The sequence below is a fragment of the Furipterus horrens genome, unplaced genomic scaffold (genome assembly GCF_987537825.1).
Source record: "Furipterus horrens unplaced genomic scaffold, mFurHor1.1.pri manual_scaffold_17, whole genome shotgun sequence".
NCBI lineage: Eukaryota > Metazoa > Chordata > Mammalia > Chiroptera > Furipteridae > Furipterus > Furipterus horrens.
In genome coordinates, this window is record NW_028327187.1 from 104,786,320 (window position 1) to 104,808,543 (window position 22,224).

At 40.5% G+C, this 22,224-nt stretch overlaps 1 protein-coding gene across 1 annotated transcript in view; it reads right to left on the minus strand.

Annotated features, from left to right (window-relative positions):
* POLA1 (DNA polymerase alpha 1, catalytic subunit) overlaps positions 1 to 21,944 on the minus strand; it is a 280,884-nt gene extending 258,940 nt beyond the window's left edge. The window contains exons 1-10 of the mRNA XM_090264342.1: positions 21,864 to 21,944; positions 16,782 to 16,906; positions 13,663 to 13,759; positions 12,641 to 12,721; positions 6,551 to 6,666; positions 5,612 to 5,674; positions 4,682 to 4,774; positions 4,163 to 4,250; positions 3,662 to 3,869; positions 3,395 to 3,573 (exon numbers count right to left, since the gene is read on the minus strand). Of these exons, the coding sequence (XP_090120468.1) occupies positions 3,395 to 3,573; positions 3,662 to 3,869; positions 4,163 to 4,250; positions 4,682 to 4,774; positions 5,612 to 5,674; positions 6,551 to 6,666; positions 12,641 to 12,721; positions 13,663 to 13,759; positions 16,782 to 16,906; positions 21,864 to 21,888 (1,075 nt within the window). The 5' untranslated portion in view covers positions 21,889 to 21,944. The remainder of the gene's footprint in view (positions 1 to 3,394; positions 3,574 to 3,661; positions 3,870 to 4,162; positions 4,251 to 4,681; positions 4,775 to 5,611; positions 5,675 to 6,550; positions 6,667 to 12,640; positions 12,722 to 13,662; positions 13,760 to 16,781; positions 16,907 to 21,863) is intronic.
* Between the last annotated feature and the right edge of the window lie 280 nt (positions 21,945 to 22,224).

Below are 22,224 nucleotides of genomic sequence, written 5' to 3' on the forward strand. Positions count from 1 at the left end.
GACAATTTATCTCATATGATTTATTCCATATAATAAATGTCTCATAACAGGGTTCAACTACCACCTCCTATTTCACCTTTTCCATCTCAAAGATTACTTAGGACATCTAGCTATATTCAGTGCTTACTTTATTTTTTTAAAGATTTTATTTATTTATTTTTAAAGATTTATTTATTTTATGTTTAGAGAGAGGGGAAGGGAGGGAGAAAGAGAGGGAGAGAAACATCAATGTGTGGTTGCTTCTCGTGTGCCCCCAACTGGGAACCTGGCCCGCAACTCAGGCATGTGCCCTGACTAGGAATTGAACCAGCAACCTTTTGGTTTGCAGGTCAGCGCTCAATCCACTGAGCCACGCCAGCCAGGGCCGCAGTGTTTATAATGTTCCTCTCTTCCATTCCAGTTTAAGAAATAGTCTAATAACCAACTCAGCAGATACGCTCCTTTCCAGATACCTCTATAATATATACTACAAAGTGAAAACAAGCCTTTTTAGATAGTAAGTCACTGTTCATGAAAACTGGCTGTCAAGACAGGACTCCACAGATTGGTCAGTCAATCTAAGAGATGATAACTGTGCAAAATCCTTAGTCCCATGAACAATTAGACGGCAGTAATCAACAGAGCCACTCAACATGGCCCCTTGTCTGAGACACTAAGAAAATTCTGACACATGTAAAGGCTACTGTTCACAAGGCCAATTACGCCAGTTTCACAAGATAGCTCATCAGTGCTTCCTTTTGTCAGTCATTCTAGTAGAAATAAGACCATCTAAGAATTTTCATTTCTGCAGATGATTAAAATTCTTGTAAGAGTTCTGTGATTTTCATCTAAGGGAAAGAGGCAGGTGGGGAGGTGATAGGGGAGAGGGAAGGGAGGACGGGGGATGATTAAAAAGAAATCACAGTAGTGCAGAAAATTAAAAGTCATCCTTACAACAGTTAAGAGATGAAAAAACAAAATTCCGAGCAAAGAAAAATAAAGACCCTAATATTGGATTCAAAGATTCAAATAGCTCATTTTACAGTCAAACTAATATCACACTTCATGCAACACATTTGACACTGTTTATGCCTCATTTGCCACCAAAAAGATCATGGTAAACAAAGATTAGATTCCCCCCGCAAAGTTACTAGCTGCAACCAGGTGCAGTCAGGATTATTCAACCTTGAAAAAGTCATAATGAAGACAGGATATCTTCCCATATGCAAAGAGTAAGATTCTTTTCATAATTATGGAGCATTCAGCAACAACTGACTGACTTAGAATCTGTAAGAAAGTGAGAGACAATAATGGGGTCTTTGGGAGTACTTCGTTTTTATTAGCAGCATTGATTTCACCAAGGCTCAGTGATCATTACCTGCTATCATGATGAAACTGTTCAACCCTCTGAAATTAAAGGACTTTTTTTTTAAGTCATCTTATTTAACCCATTGTCCTCTGGCAAGTAACAGAAGTAGTCAAAGAGGTGAGAGGGTCTAACCAAACTGACGTGCCCTAGGCTAAAGTAGATGTGATACCATTTCTAAGATTTCTTACATCTTTATCTAAGAAACTAACACATGGAAATTTGCTCCTCCAGTGGCTTTGCAAGACTTTCTAAGTATCTGATAAGCTGAAACATATTAACACTTCTCCCTCCCCTCTGAGAGATCATTAAGGTTTTTCCAGTTAAAGTCAATGCCTGGTTATCTTAAAAGGTAAATCTGGTCTTCAAGTCTGACAGTTAATACCCTTTTTACTCATTAAGTTGCTTCACTGACATGACACTCTCCTCTATTTTCATTACCAGATGTAGCCTCCAGGAAACCACTTTGAAAAATACAGTTTGCATCTACCCTCAGATCCAGAAATGGGTCTAAATAGAAGTAACTCTTTAAGGGTATATACTGTATTTTCTAGTAATCCAACACACCTAGTCATGCCCAACCCTGCAGTGAAGAAGGACTCAAAGGAGCACAAAAGGAAACTGGACAGCCGCCTGGCTTTTGTGAGTCAGAATTCACAGTACCAGCTCATTCGGAGGAGGACGTGGTAATCATTCTTTTTTTTTTTTTTAAGATTTTATTTATTTTTAGAGAGATGGAAAGGAAGGGAGACAACCTCTCGCTGAGCCCCAATTGGGGACCTAGTCCACACCCCAGACAACCCAGGCATGTGCCCTGACCAGAAATTGAACCAGCAACCTTTCTGTTCGCAGGCCAGTGCTCAATCCACTGAGCCACGCTAGCCAGGGCTGGGAATCATTCTTGATTCCTTTCTGCCAACCCTAACTCAATCCGTCAACAAGGTCATGTCAAAATACATGTTAAATGCATTCACTTCTCTCCACAGCCACTACTACTCCAAGTAACTAGCAAGCCTACCCTAGACTAACTGATCTCCAGGACTTGCACACTTCCCTACTACTCTGCTTCAGCCCCAACACACACACACACACACACACCTGGAGGGTTACACACACACACACACACACACACACACACACACACACACAAGACTGGAGGGTTCCACACACACACACACACACACACACACACACACACACGACTGGAGGGTTCCACACACACACACACACACACCTGGAGGGTTCCACACACACACACACACACACACACACGACTGGAGGGTTCCACACACACACACACACACACACACACACACGACTGGAGGGTTCCTGTTAAAATGTACGCCCAACCATGAAACTGCCACCCCACCCACTTAAAATCTTCCACTGCTGCCCCATAGCTCCTAAAGTAAAATCTAAACGCTTTCCTACGGCCTTCATCATTTGGCCTTGGCCTTTATCTCCAACTTCGTTTTCTACCAATCTTGTCAGTTGATTACTGTGCTACACCCAACCACACAAGCCCGCTCCATTCTCTCCAGGCCTCTGTGCTTACTGGTTCATCAGGCTGAAATGCTCTTTCTTCAGATCTGCACACACCTCACATCTCAGCCAAATGGTGGTCTCCTCAGACAGGCCTCCCCAGTCCATCCCCCAACTAACTGGCTTTACACCACTTATCAACTTACCTTAGTTATTGCCTATATCCCCCCCCCAGAATATAAGTTCCATTATGATAAAGAATTAATCCAGCTTGTTCATCCCAACTTGGTGCCCGGCATACAATACTGTGCTCAATTTGCTGAATAAACAAACAAGTTAATGGCCGATTTCATTTCAAGTGCATAACTGCAATCTAACTTCAAATACATCAAAGGTAAACTTCAAGCATCTTTGAGGATTATTCATCCCCCACACAGCTCCTCTCCATCCGGGTTGCTCATGCACTTTACAGTGACTGAGTGTTGCTCCTTTATCATGCCAATTACAATCACTAAAGCATTTAAGGGAAAGGCACTACTCTGTGTTACGGATATACAGAATGATTACCTGGTTGGCTGTACTGATCTTCATAAGCATCCAGCCAATAAAACTGGAACACTTGTTCTTCATCTGCCCCTTTTACCAGTGGCAGGTGATTGGAATCCACTTGAACTTCCTGAACTGAGAAACTGCTGTCGTCTTCCTGAACCATGTCCCAACAAGAGACATCCGGGAGAAAGTCTCCTCTGCAACAAAATCACATTTTCAAAAATCTTTCAAAATCCAACAGTAGTTGCGGCGCTACTTGCCAGAAAAGTCATAAAATGATCTTACAAGCAGGACGTGGTCCCTTTGCCAAGATTTGCCACATCTTTCACCACCTCTGCTGGCTCACTCTCTTGGTTCCAGGTCTGAGCGACCACAGGCTCCACGTCCACCTCCTCAGGAGTTTCCATGGGCTCATCGAAATCATGATCTTCAAAGCCTATTGCCCCCGACTCCTCCTTGCTGCGTGCACACAGTGCGGCCGGCAGGGGCTCTCCTGTAGGCATCACCGCACATTCCCATCAGGGGCTGCTGCCGCAGAGCACAAAGGCGCCCCCCGCGCAGCCACAGTGGCCCACCCTTTCCCCACACTGGATTCGCCCGTCTCAGCAAGCTCCAAGTTGAGTGTCTGTAACTTTTACCGCTATGAATTCAAAGCTTTCACACTCAATCTTGCCGTCACAAATACCTTCAAAATTGCCTCCACTTCCTCCTTCCCGGGGCCTCCATTTCTGACAGCACTTTGAAGCTGCTCCACACACTTGTACTTCTGCCTGACATCAGACTTACCAACAAATTCAGCACGTTTAAGAGGAACTGGAGTTAATCGAGGCTCCTTCCTTGAGACAGGGGAAGCAGTTTTTCCTGAAGGAACTGCCTGTAAATGTTTTCAAGTGTTTAGTCAGTGAGACCTGCATACAAAATATATGCCAATTGTCCTACCCTGACCAGAGATACTGACAGTTCCCGTTTATAAATTGGGTTTGTGTATTATTAATGTAACAGCTTCAATTATTTTACTGTTACCTAGGCTTACAAAAAAATACCTGTTTCCAGGAGGAAAATTATTACATTTAGCGCAGTTGTAATACCTATAATAAACACATACTACTTACTACTAAATTTACTATGATAAAAGCAGGCACATGCTATTTATGAAATACATGAAACTATATAATGAAATGGGAGCCCTAATTTAAAACAAAAAACGAGAACAAATTCAAAGGCATTTCGCTCACATAAAAAAGCAACAAAATAACTTTTAAGCATAACATAAATCAAGTCTGAAGGCATTTCCATACACTTTACCTTGGGGGTGTGTACAGAGAAGGGATTCAGTGAAGCTCCAATGGATCTTTTCTTCTTTGGTATTATTATAGGTGGTGGAGTTATGTGAGGTGTCTAAAAGGAGGGTAAGACAGACCTTCACTGTCATGCTTGGTTTACCAGAAGATGGAAAAAGTACATTTCTTCCCCCATTGAAACCCAATAAGCAAAGCATTTTCTTCCTTCCCTGCCCCCCCCCCACAGATCTACGTTCATGTTCTACGGTTACTATAGCAACAATGCCACAGACGCACTAGAAAACCAGGATACTTAGTCCACCCGTGACCAAATTTTTTCTTTTCAAAACTTGCCATACTTTTCCCTTACCCTTCCAGAAAATTTTATTTAAAAACTGTCAAACTAGAGTTACGTGGTGTTGGTGTAAGTCATTTTAATCAAGGGTCATTTAGAAAGACGCAAACCTCTAAATGAGAGTTTAGCTTTTATGTGAAACAGCAAATTTCCGGTACAGCTGAGCCTCTCTGAGTTCTCTAAGAGACAGCTCACTGGCTCTTCCTTTGCTCCCACTCAGAATTCTAGACAGGGATCTCACGCCTCACTGTGCAGACTGACAGGCTTCAATCTAGTTTGGGAACACCGTGCAGCCACTGAGTGCAAGCAGTGTGCATTCTCCGAGCTGACTCGTGTGTGCAGTCAGTCTTACTACCTCAAACATACCCCCATGCAGCTTGAGCTGCAGAACTGCATGGCTTATGGCAGCTGGAAACTGCTCTCACCTAAAATGGTGAGAAGAAAGCAATATGAAGGGTTGTTCTTTCCTGGTTTGGATTTTTGGTGGTGGTGGTGTCACTGCATTTTTAAAACTTCTGGCAACAGTCTGTTTTGTATAATTACTGAACTGTTTCCTCAGCCATGTCCCCTGCATATTTAACAACTCCCAGATTCACTTACTTCAGTGGTCAGATCTTGTAGAACGTCACCGAGCAGATTATCCTTGGACAAGTCCACAGCTTTCTGGAAGTTATAAAGGAAGGCAGAATGAGATAGCCCTGTACTTCCCATTTTCACCCAGACCACATGTCTATGAAAGGAAGAATCTAATCTCTTCAGGCCTCACTCTGAGTGCTCATCTTCTAGTCACAGATACTAACAACCACCGTGTATACAGAACTCCCAAACCTACAGTTCCCATCCTCTATTTCCGTCCTCATTCCATGATCCTCCTGTTAATCACTAAAATAAACACAGTTCAGCTTTTTTTTTTTTTTAAAGATTTTATTTATTTTTTAGAGCGAGGGGAATGGGGGAGAAAGAGAGAGAAACATCGATATGCAAAAGCAACATCGATCAGTTGTCTCTCACACGCCCACAACCCAGGTGTGTGCCCTAACCAGGAATCGAAGCAGCAACCTTTCAGTTTGTGGGACAATGCCCAGCCCACTGAGTCACACCAGTCAGGGCTCAGTTCAGCTTTTTGATTCAATTTTCTTTTCTGTCTCCAAGTTTCAACCACTGAGGTGCCTAAATTCACCTAGAAATCTAATCACTAAAATAAACACAGTCAGCTCAGCTTTTTGACTCAATTTTCTTTCCTATCTCTAAGTTCCAGCCACTGGGGTGGCCCAAATTCACCTAGATAGAAATCTAATCACTGAAATAAACATAGTCAGTTCGGTCTTTTGATTCAATTTTTTTTCCTATCTCCAAGTTCCAACCACGGAGGTGCCTAAATTCACTTAGAAATCTACATTCAACTTAGTAGCTGAAATTGGGAAAATATTACTCAAATATTTGAGCTCAAATATAGTGAGCACTTATTGTCTGTATAATCAAATATTAAATTCTCTTCACGAAGGAAAAAGCAAAATATAAGAAAAACATAAAACTCACATCTATAGTTTTCTTCCCGGCATTAGCAATGAACATTGATTTGATACTGTTTGGTTTTGTCACCACATTCTTCTTTACACTCCTTTTTTCTCTGTTGCAGCCTTTATCATCTTTTCCTGTTGGAATATAAATTATTTAGAAGCATGCACTGGACAAAAAAATCAAAATGAAAAAGTAAAAGCCCATGGGGCTGGGTGGAGGGAGGTAAAGTGGGGGTGGGGGTGAGAGTGAGGGACATCCGTAATAGCATCAACAATTATGTATGTATGTGTGTGTGTGTATATATATATATGTAATAAAAGCCTAGTCACTTGCACTCTGTATATGAGAAATTGAGAAAACAATTCAAAATACAAAAATATAAAATTTTATGCAAGGTACACTGGAAAGAATCTTTAAAACAAGCTCAATTCAGAAAAACTTGGGCCCAATATTATTTCAAAAACTGATGAAATACCAGGAAAATATCCAGATGAGTTGTTAAGCGTGGCTGTTTAATTGCTATTGTTAGTGTGAATAAAAAGCTTTTTAAAAGGTGGGGGGAGGGTCTATTTTCCCCACAGAAATAAAAAGCTCAAGTTCACCTGGAAGCAGGGGCTTAGCCTAGCGGCCTTCATGAGATCATCTTTTTAGCACTATACTGAACCTGAAAGGAAAACTAAACTTTGAGAAAACAGGATTACTAGTTACGATATTGTAGCACCTAATTTCCATTTTATGAAGAACAGCCACTACATACATGCAATATGTTGTAGCAACATAGCAACACTAAACTACAGAGACATTTACACAGTAAAGACCTTGTGCCATGTGTTCTCTATGACCATGTATATGTAAATCACCTGTGAACTCTTCAAATACTGTTAATTTTACTCTGGCTTTCTGATTCATCCCAGAGCAGTCTCTATCTCAAAAATACCTAGAATGAATAATTAATATAGTGTGGTATCGTGGCCTATGAATACACAGACCAGATGAAACAGAAAGAAGAGTCCAGAAAAGGCCCCAATTACTTACGGAAATTTAGTATATAAGAAAGATGGCATCTCATATCACTGGGGACAAGATGGATTTTTTTTAATAAGTAGTGCTGGCTACCCATTTGTAAAGAAAGTAACCAGTATAAACACCAAATAGATCACAGATCAGGTCAAAAATTTAAAACAAAATTATAAAGTGCTTTAATTTTAAAAAGGCAAATTCCCTTGTTACCTGGGTGTGGAAAAAGTCTTCCTAACTATGATTCAAAATCCATTTGCAAAAAAAAAAAAAATAATTAATAAATTCAATTACACCAGAAACAAGTTTAAAAACAAAACAGGAAAATGTTTTTACAATGTTTCACAGATAAAGGACCAATTTCCCTGATATTAAAAAATGGCCCAAACCCCAAAAGGAATCTGGGTAAAAAATACACATATGGTTCACATAAAAATACAGGCATACCTCATGTTATTGAGCTTCTCTGCACTTCACAGATGTTGCATTTTTTTACAAACTGAAGGCAAGACCTTCCACAAGCAAAATGATTATGACTCGATTTATAGCGATGCTTCGCTTTATTGCGGTGGTTCTGGAACAGAAGCCACAATACCTCTGAGGTGTGCCTGTTTATATAACCAGCTATTAAGTTTTAGGAAACGATGCCCAACTTCATGTGTAAAAGAAATGCAAATGAAAACCACAATGACATGCTATTTCTCACATATTAGAATGGCAAAAACTCAAAAGCTTCACAACATACTCTGTTAGTGAGGCCATGGGGTCTAAACAGACACTCACACATTGTTAATGGGAGTGTAAAATGGGACAATTCCCATGGAGAAGAATTTGGCAATATCTCATAAAACTTCATGTGCATTTACTTTCTGAGCCAGTAATCCCACTTCTATGAATTTTCCCTGAGGAAAACACCATTTGCATAGTTATTCAATGCGGTATTATTTGTAATAGCAAATTATTGAAAATCTAATGTCCATTCAAGGAATCTATTAGAATAAGTCATGGTATACCCATACAATGGAAATCCTATGTAGCTATACAGAAATAGAGTAAGAAAGATTTTCCCTGTCCAGTCCAACCTACTAATTTAGAGCTGATAAAATTAATGTGCAGAGAGGTTATTGGACTCATTCAAGGTGACACAGATAATTAACAACATAGCCAGGACTCGAACAGAGGCCTGCTCAGTTCAGGGAAATGAAAAAAACACATGGGCTCATTTCATTTTATTCTCTTCATCATGGACTCACAAAATCTAGGAACACACAATTAGCCACCCTGCTAACAAATGGTAGCAATGTGTAGAGCTACACAGGTTGGTAGAACCCAAGAAGATGGTCCACATATTCTAATTTAAGTCATGAATGAGTAAATAAATAACATCACACATGAGAAAAAACACACACATTCTTATTTTCTGTAAAAGGAAACACAGGAAGGATAATCAGAAACTATTAAAAGTATTTGGTTACCTGTGGAGATGGTTAGAGACAAAGTAGAAAGCATAGGAATGACAATAAGATCTTACATTACTCTCTTGATATGATTTTTAAATCATAAAAATGTTTTATAATATTCTAAAGCAAAATTAGCTGACTGGTGTGGCTCAGTTAGTTGGGTGTCATCCTGCAGACCCAAAGGTCACTGGTTCGATTCCCAGTCAGGGCACGTACCTGGGTTGTTGGCCAGGTCCCCAGTTGGGGGCATGCAAGAGGCAACCGATCAGTGTTTCTCTCTCACATCAATGTTTCTCTCCCTCTCTTTCTCCCTCCCTTCCCCTCTCTCTAAAAATAAATCAATAAAATCTTTTTTTTTAATTAAATTAAATGAAAACAAAAAGATTTTTTTAAACCTAAATTTGAAGGCCCTGGCCAGGTAGTTCAGTTGGTTAGATCATGGTCCCTACACACCAGAGTTGTAGATTGGACTCCAGAGCACACACAAGAATCAACCCATGAATGCATAAATAAGTGGAACAACAAACCAATGTTTCTTTCTCTCTCTCTCCCTTCTTCTCTGTAAAACCAATAAATAAATAAAAATTTTAAAGAATTGAGCAGGACCCAATCTTAATATTAAAAAATAAAATAAAATAAACCTAAACTTGAAAACAAAATGAACCTGTTAACTGATACTATAGCATGCAAAAAATTACTTTGTACACCTTCTGAACACAATACTCTGACTGTATTTAGTAGGATATACGCCAAAACTAAATAAAACCGCAGATAAATTATAAATTTTATTTAGAAAGGTTGTTAGTAGAGGTATTGTTTTAGTGATTCTAAAATTTCCAATAGTATTTTGTATGCATTTCAAAAGACAAGGGTTTTCACTGAGCGTGAAGGTAGATACAAATAGAGAATTGGGAAAGATGAAGAAAAACCCCGTGGGGTTGGGTTTCAATGGAAAGTATCACTACAGACTCACGACACACATAGATATCAAATCTTCTAGCTCCGTTCACTGGAAGGACCTAGAAACCATTATATGGCAGTGGCAATGAGCACATTCATCCCCCAGATCTCAATGCCATTCTCCACTAAAAAGAACCATGATTCTTGGGGGAAATGATGAATTCCAGGTCTGAGACAGGAATAATACAAGTAGAACCTGGAACATCTTGTCACCAGAAAGCAAGGAAATGTTTAAAAACCGATGGGGCCATGTGAAAAGGATTCGAGAGGCTGCTCACAGGGGATCCCATGGCCAAATATGGGATTATTTGAACATCAAAAAAATGATAATAATAGATACTGAACTATAACAGTAGTTTATTTAAACCCATGAGTTTGAAGTGATCATTTTAAATCTTTTTATTATTTTCCTTAGAGAAAAATCAATTTTCTTGTTTCACTTACTTCTGCATTCAACTGGTTGCTTCTTGTATGTGCCCTGACCAGAGATTAAATGGGCAACCTTGACATATCAGGACACTGCTCTAACCAACTGAGCTACCAGGCCAGGGCTGAAGTGTTCATTTTAAAAAGGAGAGATTGGATCATCAATAGATACTGAAAGTACTGGGTGAAATTTGGTGGGGAAAAGGGATATACATGAGGTCTCAAATTATCAACCCATATTTGCATCAATTACAAAGGCAGAAAGGTAGTTTTACAAGGCAGAGATATGACAAACATCATCTTAACCAAGAGATCAAACTTAGTATCACTAATACTGGGACAAACTGACACTATGTGCCCTGGTATAATCGATGAAAAGGACACAACTTCATCTATATCGTATTTTTGCCAAAATATTTAAACGGACTCCAAGCACGAAGAAGCAATCATGCAAATCCCAGATTCTGAGACGTTCAACAAAACCACCAGCCTGGTCTCTTTAAAAATGTCATAAAAAGCCCTGTCTGCTGTGGCTCAGTGGATTGAGTGTCGGCCTGTGAACCAAGTGTCGCCGGTCAATTCCCAGTCATGACACATGACTAGGTTGGACGTCAGATCCCCAGTTGGGGGCGCGTGAGAGGCAACCACAGTGATGTTTCTTTCCCTCTCTTTCTCCTTTCCCCTCTCTCTAAAAATAAATAAGTATATAAGTATATAAATAAATAAAATTGTTTAAAAAAAAAAGTCATAAAAGACAAAAAAAAAAAAAAAAAAAGTCAAGGAGAAGAGGCCTGGGTAGTGCCATTCTATACTAAATAAAACTGAAGAGACAGGAAAACTAAAGTGGAGTCTGCATTTAAAACAACAGCTACGAAAGACATTATTGGGCCAACTGGGGAAATCTTACTACGGACATCCCATTAGATAGCATCACGAGAACGGTATTGTGGCTAGGTAGACAAGTGTCCTTGTTGTTAGGAGGTCACTGCAGAAGCATGTACAGGTGAAGTGTCATGGTGTCTACAACTTACTTTCAGTAAATTCACCAAAAATAAAGTCTCTGTATGTGGCTAGGAAAAGGGAAAAGAGAGAAAGTAAACAAATGTCGCAAAATGTTAATCTTCAAATTAGGGTCCAGACACTCTGAAAAGGGCAAGGTGGCACAGAATTTAGACTTTGCAGCCACATATGTCTCTCTTGCACTGTTCCATATTCTTCTTTCCTTTCTCTCTCTCTCTTTAACATTCTTTAAAAATGTAAAAACCAGCCTTAGATCAAGGGCTACCTCATTTCCTCCTGGAGTGATGAAAATGGGAAGTTGTGGTGACAGCCACATAGCTCTGTAAGTATATTAAAAACCACTGAAATATATGTTTACTTTAAACTTTATTATTATTATTTTTTTTTTTTAGAGAGAGGGGAAGGGACGAAGAAAGAGAGGGAGGGAAACATCGATGAACTGTCTCTCATACATGCCCTGACGTGGTATGTAACCTGACCAGGAATCAAACTGGCGACCTTTCGCTTTGCAGGACAATGCCCAGCCAACTGAGCTACACTGGTCAGGGCTGTATGTACACTTTAAATAGGTGAATTGTACAGCATGTGAATTCTATCTTAATAAAGTTCTTTAAAGATAAACCGGTGGTGAGTGGGCCATAGTTTGCTGATAATGAACTAAAGCAAAGAAACAATACTGAAGAGAATTATTCCTTCTCTTCTGACAGGAACTATAATAAAGCTTGTTTACTCAAAAAAAAAAAAAAAAGTTTGCCAGTGATTGTGTAGCTAAGAAAATTGGACACATCCATTCATTATCATTTTAAATTTGAATTAAGCAAAACAAGTTGATTACTCTAAGTTTTGAACCTTGTTGTGTTACTTTACTAATATCAAAAGGCTAAAATGCTAAGTACATTACTTCAGCAGGAATTAAAAAGATATCACTTATCAGAATCAGGAAGTCTAAAATGACGACTGAAAATTCTAAAATAAGTGAAAGATCAAACTCTTTGGACACCAGAGACACGAAACTTCATTTCCTTGTGGTGTTTCTGCTTTCTATATTAAATTTTCTACATAACTATGCTCCTCTCAATAACAGAACATTTTCTATACCTAAAAACAATTGTGGTAGGTCCTCTTCCCTTAAAGAAAACAACATCAAAGTACCAAATCATCTCAAATTTTAAACAGTTCTTTAAATGTCAAAAGGGTGCTGTCTGGAAAAGAAAATGTTAGGTACCTATTCCACGGGACTCAAGGGCATCATCCTCAAGGTCATCATCAAAGATCTCTCGGCCATCCTCCACATAGCCAATACCATCTGCAGGAACAAAATGGAATCTTGGGATCAAGTTTCGAAAAGTGGCCAATAATATTTTAGCCATGACCAAACCAAACCGAAAAATAAACAAATAAATAACCTTTATACCCACTCAGATGCTCTCCTGGCCTGTGCCATTTTTAAGTGCAGCAAAACCCTGTTTTGTGTGTGTGTATCTGAAAAAGCACAGCATTCACAAGTTTTCTGACTCAAAACCAAAGATATACATATAGTATACAGACATCCTGTGTTTTATTGTGCTTCGCTTTACTGTACTTCCCCAATGTTGCTTTTTTTTTTTTTTACAAAGCGAAGGCAAGACCCTTCACCAGCAAAAAGATTATGGCTCTCTTTATTGCAATACTCATTTTATTACAGTAGCCTGAAACCAGACCTGCAATCTCTCTATGTATGCCTATACCATCCTAGGTCAGCTAGAGAAATGATTTGGCCCACAGGATCAAAGTGTGCCACACATGTGCTTCATAGTAGTTTTACATGAAAAAGAATGAAGATCACAAGCCCAGAAAAGCACCTCAGTCAATGCCCAAGAAGTCACACCACACCAGCAGGAGCCTCAAGCTTTCTATAAGGAGCAGAAGAACACACGGACCACTGCCCACTGCTTTCCACTGCCCATGGTAGTGCTCACACACACAGCCTTGTGTACTCCTCACAGCCATTCTGTGAGCAAGATAGTTTTCTTAGCCCCGCACTATGTGGGGCTACTGCATAAGGACATGGTTCCTCCCAGTTTATCCTGAGTAATGTGCCTGGATTCTCCAAAATGTCCCCAAATAAATTTTCTATTGTTCTGCTTCCACACCCTCAAATACACCCAAACCAAAGGTATGATCTTAACAGAGCCTTGTGTCTGCCAATGCAAAGCAGTACAAAACACAACCAAGACAGTGCCTGGCAGGCAGTTTCTTCCCACGTACCATCATCCACGATCCAGTCATCATCCTGGCGTGCCTGAACCAGCTTTGAATACTGTTCTTCATCAACCTCTTCATAAACACTTGTGAAGTCCTCAACCTGCCATCATACAAGTTTGAGAAAGCTTCAAATGGAGTGAAAGTGTTAAATAATTCTGATGAACAAAAAATTGTCAAAATTGAAATTGGAATCGCAGCCTGAAGGAGTAGCTGCAACCAAATCATGAGTTCTGACATTCAACACCACTGCAGGGTTTTCCTTAAATAGGCATCAATTAGCTTAGTATTCCTTTTAGGTGGGTGTTAACATAAGATATTAAATGATTCCATTAGCATAATACACTTGTCACACCATCAATTACTCATCTACTTCATAAAAAACAAACTGAATTATAGCCAATTCTTCATTAGCTGCTTTGGGGATTATTCACTTAGAATTTCTAGACTGGTTTCTCCTGTACTTAGCAAACCTAGAAGGCACGTCACCTCCCTCTCCACTAGCTGATGTTGCCCTGCAAATAACTTTAATAACTGTTAAACCAACTAAATAGAATTCAAAAGGAAAAACCCCAACTTTCTATCACTCCCCAAAAGTTAGAAAAGCATACTCTATATATCCCACAGATACACTAGAAATGGTTTTTGAGTAATCCCTGTTTGACTTGCCACTGATGCCCCACCATTCCAGGGTCTTGAGACTGCAGAGAGACACACACAGAGCCGCTGGAAGCAACCTAAGTGTCCATCCACAGACAAATGGGTAAACAGTGGTCTATGTATACAATGGAATCTTACTCAGCAATAAAAAGAATGAAATGTTGCCATTTGGAACAGCACTGAGTGACTTGAGGGTGTTCATGCTGAGTGAAATAAGACAGAGAAAGATGGATACCATATGACTTCACTCATGTGTGGAAGCTTTTTAAAAAGAAAAGAAAACAAGACCGGACTCACAGAGAACAGACTGATGATGGTTGCCAGGTGCAGGGACGGGGGTAAACAAAACGGGTGAAGCGGACTAAGAGTTACAAACTTTCAGGCATAAAATAAGTAAGTCACGGGGCTGTAGTGCACAGCATAGGGGATATAAGTAGTAATATTGTATCAGCTTTGTATGGTAACAAACTCAAATAGTCATTCAAAATGTGCACTACAGGTACATTTCTAGCGTGCCTATAGAATGTAGTGTTTTGCAAACTTTTTGCAGGGGATAGAGGAGGGATAATTTCCCTTTTGAATTATATTTGGTTGAACGGTTATTAGACTTCTTGTGGTGATCATATCATAATGTCTATAAAGTTGAATCACTATGCTGTACACCTGAAAGTAATATAATATTGTATAATAATTATACTTCCATTAAAAAAAAAACCACTGAGCTCCTTGGAGAGCAAGTCCGGAGAGGGGCTAGTCCCCCAATGACACAGGCACTCTGACTGCCAGAGCGCCAGAGCACCATGAACTACGGCTGTGAACACAGCAGACCACCTCAGCACAGTTTAAGCAACAAACAGAACAGACATGCGCCCCTGCTGCAGCTGCCGAGGTGACAGGCCATCGGCTTCCCAGATGAGGACTCAGTAGGCTGGTTAGCAAGAACTCGGATGTCTCTAAAAATGCCTCCCTTCTCTCGAAAATCCTGCCCGATCAAGTGGGGGTGGAGAAAACAACTAACCCCACCCGAGAAGCTAAAACCCTAGGAAAAAAACACTTGCACACAGAGCTTTGAGAGCACAATGGGCAGAGCTGACTGGATTTCTGCCACACCTACAAGGCTTATAATAATTACAAGACCAGGCTTAGTTTTCACTTCCTGTGTAATCTATCCTACAGGGATCACTGACAAATATTGATTTGGCCTTCCACCATCTGATAACAGAAACAACCTGCCCTACCAGATTAAGTTTTTGACAACCCAGACACAAACTAGTCCAATTAATACTACTGTGCAGACCAATTTGGGGTTTTTTTTTGGAGGGAATAGATAACTTTTTGTTGGTTGAAGTCTACGAGGCATATTCTGTCTCTTATTTAAGCACCTCGCTTATACACTATAAAAAGATACCAGAAAACTATTCTTAAAAGTCATTTTGAGTAACAAGTCATTTCTACTTTCTCTCTAAAAACATCGCTACTGCTCAGCATGAACTCTTAGAGCCATGCAATTAACATCAGTGATTAAAAGGAAATCAGTCACATTATGTCAACATCTGAAATGCCCCACAGAACTCCTTTATAGAAGTACTCACATTAAAAATGCTTTACTTCTGCTTCACTGTAATATTTTAGTAGCCCTTTCCGATCTGGTTGATTTACTTACCTGGGATGACTGATGCCAAATGACAAAAACCCTCTTCTGCTTGCCTAATTGCCCAGTACAGTATGGGCCACAGTTAAACATCATATTCTGAAGTTTGGGTTCAAATCAAGGCTCTGCCACTGTGACCTCAGATATCTCAGCTGCAAAATGCTGTTAACCATAGTATCTCACTTGATACGGTTGTTAGAAAATTAAATAAATGAACATATTTGTAAAAGCACTTAGAATAGTGTTAGCAAAAAAAAAAAGTACATTAGTTGTTGTTATTGTCTAATACTAATTAATCACTTCCTGGCTCTGAAGCAGTTAAAGATACTCAGCAAACGTGTTGAAGGTGAAGCCAGACAATATTGTGCCGATGGTAGCCCCTCTGCTTTTACGTACAGGCCATAAATAGCAGGGAAACAGCCAAAATGTCATGGCATTCAATCTTACATCGGGGCACAGGTCCAAGTCTCCACTGCCACTCTCCTTGCAAATGCAATTAGGAAACATAATTCTCTCCAAGGATAAGTAGAGGACTGCTCAGTACCTTAAGGGTGAAGCAAAAGCACCTCTAAGGTCCTCCAAACAAAGCCATGAGACTTACCAGAGACGCAGTATGCTTAAAAAAAAACCATATAGCTAGTTTCATTACGGGAACTTTAAGGGTCAAGTGGTCTCCATAACCTGTACATCTACCTCATGCCCTTGTTTGTTCAGTATTAAGAAATTAGCATTACAACAAGCTTGAAACATCTGCAAAGACTATGAATTAGATGAAGCACAAGAGGAAAAAGAAACAGAAAAAATGGTTACTTACTTCATATTTATACTTCTCACCAGCTTTAGTCTTTTTCAGTCTTTCTAGAGCTTCCTGGCGCCCTTTCTTTGCTTTCTTTTCTCGCCGGGATCGAGAGGCTACTAAACTTCCCGAATCTGACATAGCTGGAAAAAAAAAAATTTACATGAGATGTTACAAAATTGTCAGCCATCTTCCCTCAAAAATAAAGGAACACTTCTAGCCAATAGTAATACACGATTTCAATATAACACAATGGACGCATATAAATAGCACACCAAGTTCATGGCTGACTCTGCAGCTCCTGTGACTCTTCAGAAATTTTCTCTAAGATACAGCTGAAACAATGGAAGCAACTGTTATTTTTTTTTCCTCCAAAGAAAAACAAATTCCAAAATCACCTGCTGTCTTCCAGAGACACTAGAGAAGGGAGATCAACTGGTAGTCCATATTTTTTCCATTAGAAACGAGGGGCCTAGCAGAGTTATAAAAGAGTTGTATTCTATTAAGTAATACTTGACAGTTTAAGGAGCACCTGCTCTTTGCAAAGTACTAGCTGCTCTGAGAGAGACAAAGATCAAAAAAATATGATCCCCATACTCAGAGAATTCAAAATGTAAGATGGGAGATAAGTAGCAACTACCTCTAAAACAATCTTTAGAAGTCATGCATGGCCTAACAGAGGTTCAGATAAACTACCTGGAATTTCAAAAGAGGGCTAAATTGGGGATTGGGAGAATTTAACAAAGATAACTCTGAAAAGATTCTTGACTCTGTCACTGATTTCCGGGCCTCACTTAGTTGCTTATGACATTATATGATGATAATGACAAACTACAAAGGTTAACATGTTTTGTCAAAAATTACTGAAATGCCAAAGGGCTTCTGTGTTCATTCAGCTTCTGAATTATTCGTGTTTTTGGTCATTAAAAACTGACCACCTCATATACATACTGAAAAAGTTTCATCCACAGAATTAGGACTTTCATATGCCAGCTGATGAATAACCAAGCCAAGCAAGACAGTACTGCCTGCCAGCCATGAGTTTAGGCTTACCATGTTTGCCATCTATGCCTGTGAGATTAGGAATTTTATTGTATTTGATGCTAGTTATTTCATTAAAAGTAGTAGGCACAGAAAAGGAAAAGCACTGATAAGAGGCATCCTGAAAGCTCCAACCCCACTGCAAAATTCTTAACAACATTAAGCAGTTTGACTAAGTATCTGACTGAAATAGAAGATGCAATTTAAAGAACATGTACCAAATGCTGGCAATAAACTATTGAAAACCGTATCTCAAAAGTGAAACCTAATTAGAGATCTTATTTCTTCTAGCTTCCTAGAAATGTAATCTCTTTATAACATCACAGTCTATTGTTTAACTTTCACATTTGACTTTTAAATCCATTTTCAGAAAGGCATTAAGTAAAAGTTAAGGAATGCAGGTACTTAATGATGACAGTCACAAAATCTTGGGTGTCACTCAAATGATTTCAAAAAATCATAAGCAGGCCTACATGAAACAGTTTCAGAGATTACTAAACATGACCACTACGAGTGAAAAGTAGGCCTCCATGTGTTCACTTCAACACTCTTGACTCCTCTAGATTAACTTGACAAAATCTATAGGCTACAAACAGACTTACTGCACAGGCAACAATGTATCGCTCTACAGGGCTAGGGTGTGCAATTACAAATATGACAGGGTCGCCTGTCCTCGAAGGGCTCACAGTCAAGTAAAGCAAAAGGACTTGAGGCTCCCATCATATAAACAGGGTGCCATATAAAAGGTAAGAATTATGCTTAGTGAAATAAGCCAGGCAAAGAAAGCAAAATACCATATGATATCACCCAATACAGGAAACTAAAGAGCAACACAAACAAACGAAGTAAACAGGCAAAGACTAGAATAGTAGTCAGTAGGGAGGAGGGGAGAGGGAGAGAAGGGGGATAAGTAAGGGAAGGGTCTAGTCAAGGAACATGTATAAATGACTCATGGACATGGACAACGGGGAGGGATATGATTGTGGGAGAAGGGATGGGCTGGGAGGGGGGAGCAATGGGGGAAAAACGGGACAACTGTAATTGAATAACCAAAAAATAAAATTAAAAAACAAACAAACAAAAAAAAAAACTAGAAAAAAAAAAAAAAAGGTAAGAACATGATACTGAGGAAATGTAGAAAAGGGAGCTGTTAATTTTGCCTGGGAAATCAGGGAAGGCTTCCCAGGAAAAGTTTTCCAACACAGACCCAGAAAGAGGAGTAGAATTTCACTACCGGAGTACAGGGTAAAAAGCGGTGCAAGCAGAGGAAAAGGCATGATGAGCCCAATTACAAAGGGATGAAAATGCAAGGCGTATTCAGAAACCGAGAAAAGGGCAGTGTGGAAGGGAAGACGTGAGAGTGTAGAGTGAGTGGGACCATGGGGGATTCTGCCACTTACTGGACAACATGAGACCACCGCCTGACCTCGCTGACCTGCCGCGGCCACGGGTCCTACTGTTGTTTAAGCTGCCCAGCAACACTGAGCCTGTTTGTGAAACTTCCCTCATATGTCTTGATGGGACACAGAGGCCATGTCCTACTACGGAAGCGGAAAAGGCAGACGCTCTTTCCCGGACACCCGTGCAGCCAGGGCAGGGGCATATAAAACAGGCTCTACCAACTAGGAACACCTGCTCAGACTTTAAATCAGAAGCGAGCGTCACAAGCGGAGGGGGCGGGCTAAGAGTCTGTAAGTAGCAACAGCTGCAGGATTAAGGACCCGGGGCAACAGTGGCAGCGCTGTTAACTAGCTACAACATGAAACTGCAAAGTTAACAAGCAATAACCTCCAGCACTTGCCCAGGGTTGGCATCGACCTCCTCGCTGGACCAGTTTTGTGACTCAACTTTAATCACGGTTCCTGGCTAAGCAGCCCCCAGGCTAACTCTCCAGTGCTCCTGGAGTTTCTGTGAGCACAACATCCTAATAAATTCCTTTGCTGTTTAAATTAGCTACACTTCACAAATGGAAAATAATTGGCAATAGCTTGTCACTTCTTTTTTGTTTGTCTGAATTTTCTATTTAAAAAAATTTGTCCAATGGTCAAGAAAACTAATAAAATTGTTTAAAAAATTAGCTAGAGTTGCTTGCTGTAGCTTACCCTAAGGACTCAGACTAATGCAGAACCTCAGGGTCCTCATCTGTGAAATGGGGATAATTATGTCTGCTTCATATAGTAAGGGTTAAATGAAGCCACTTGGCTATGTACTCAGCAATATAAGAGAAGCTCATTTAATGTGTGTGTGTGTATAGATGCAGGTAGTCACAGCCACACACCCCTGCACTTAGCAGTACCATGGACTAGTGTCTAGAAAACAAAAATAAAGCCGAGCAGTTTTCTCAGGGAAGCCTCAATACAGTACTGCATATAATTAGGTGTTTATGATCTCAACTCCATGAAGACAAAAAGCATGTCCAGCTCACCTACCACCAAACCGTAACACCAGAGCCTGGCAGAATGCCTACGCCTAGTAGGTACATAATAAATATTTGCTAAATGAACAGATGAATGAACTATTGTACATGCTTTATTTAATCATTAAATTCTCCCTGATCCGTTTTCATACATAACAGCTAGTTACAGACCTTTCAACTTTTCACTGCCATTGTCACGGTACCCCACCTAATACTTAAGGAGGAAGAAAGGCCTAGATTTCCCTTTCTGGAATGTCTCCAATGCTTCACACAGTAAGTTAGCAAAAAAAGAATAAGCATGGGAAAAAATCCAATCACAAAAGTTTAAATATTTGGTTCAAAATTACCATGTGAAGTATCACCATCCTCTCCAAAAGCAGACAGACACTAGCCTGCAACAGTGTTTCAGGTACCAATCTTTAGTCTGCTCTAAAGAAAAAATTTCAGTCACAAGTCTCCAACAACACTTAACACCGTGCCTTAAGAGGGGTCCCAAGATTGCACAGTATCCTCCAAAGAGTGATTTCTTGATGTTCACAGATGCTGTACAGTTTTTAGTGTGAAGAAATAGCTTAGTGGCAAATCACTGATGTAGGGCTGCAAAGACTGTTCCCATACTCACTTCCTACATCCCATCTGTAATCCAGGCTAGTCAACTCTCCAAATTGTCTTAAAAGACGAAAAGCTAGAACAAATTTAAATCTCTGATTCACAACTAGATGAATGCAAAGGAAGCTGATTAGGTAGCAAGTTCTCATTAATGGCGATGCATTTAAGTGACGGGAGATGCTGCAGCTAAGAAAGTGAAGCATCTGATATTAAGTTACAAGTTCACTTAAGTTAAGTTACATTTTAGTGGAACACTGTTCAATCGGAAATCAGACAAAGCCATTTGTACTTTTGTATCCTATTTTTGGAAATACAAGATTACCAGTGAAAAAGGAGTGATATAGGTCATCTGAAAGGCTGCTGAACTGATACTTTGTTTTAAAAGCTTCACCAGAGATGACTAGTTTGTAAACACGATTTCTATGCAATACTTGAAGAACTTTCCATAGAACTTGAAAGAAAAATTGTTACTGCATAAAGCAGAAACTTAGTATTTAAAAAGACAAAACGCATCTGTAACCTTCTGATGACAGCATGTAAAGGTTTCTTTTCTGCTTAGTTACAAACAATTTTCCCGGGAGTTTCTTTAACGGGGATGACATACATCCTAGCCCTCAAGCGCATACTTTTGTGAGTGGCAGTAGTGAAATGCCTTCGGTCAAAACTGTTACCCGATGGGGCCAATCTTGATAAAGGTGTGCCCAGCACGTGGAACACGACTCAGCAAAAGAAAAAAAGAAAGAAAGAAAGGCTAGTGTGGAGACCCGCAGTAACAGAGGTGAGGCAGCCTCCCAAACAAAAAGCCCCGCGGGGGTTGCCAGGACCAAACGGCCCCGCAGGGAAATCCCGTCCAATGTCACATAAGTCCCCACCCTGGGCGACCAAGATCCGCGCCAAACAGACCCAGGGGGCCACCCGGGCGCGCGCCTCCCTAAGGAAAAATAAAAAGTGACCCAGCCCCTAGTCCGCGCCACCCACGATTATGCCACGATCGCCGCATTCCCAACCCAGGAACCCGCGTGGCCCCAGCTCACAGTCGTCGCCGTTCACCGGCGCCATAGTCCCGGACTCTCTCGATTCCGCGCCAACGAGCCCGAAACTGAAGCCAGGCTGATACAGGGGCCAGCCTGAAAGCCAATCAGCGGCTCCGGAGTCTGCGGACTTCCTCCCGGAAGGTCCCTGACGTGTAGCGCCGCGCCGTGCTCCGCCCCAGGTCTTCCCGCGGGCGCGCGTTTGTTGACCTGAGGTGGACACTAAGGGAAAAAAGCTCGAGCAGAGCCGGGGCCGAGGAAAGCGGGAAGAAGAAGCGGTCGGGAGCTGTAAAGGAGCTGCCTGGAGACTCGCTGCGCAGGCGCACCCGTACTGATGGGAAAAGATACGGGTGCGTTGGAACAG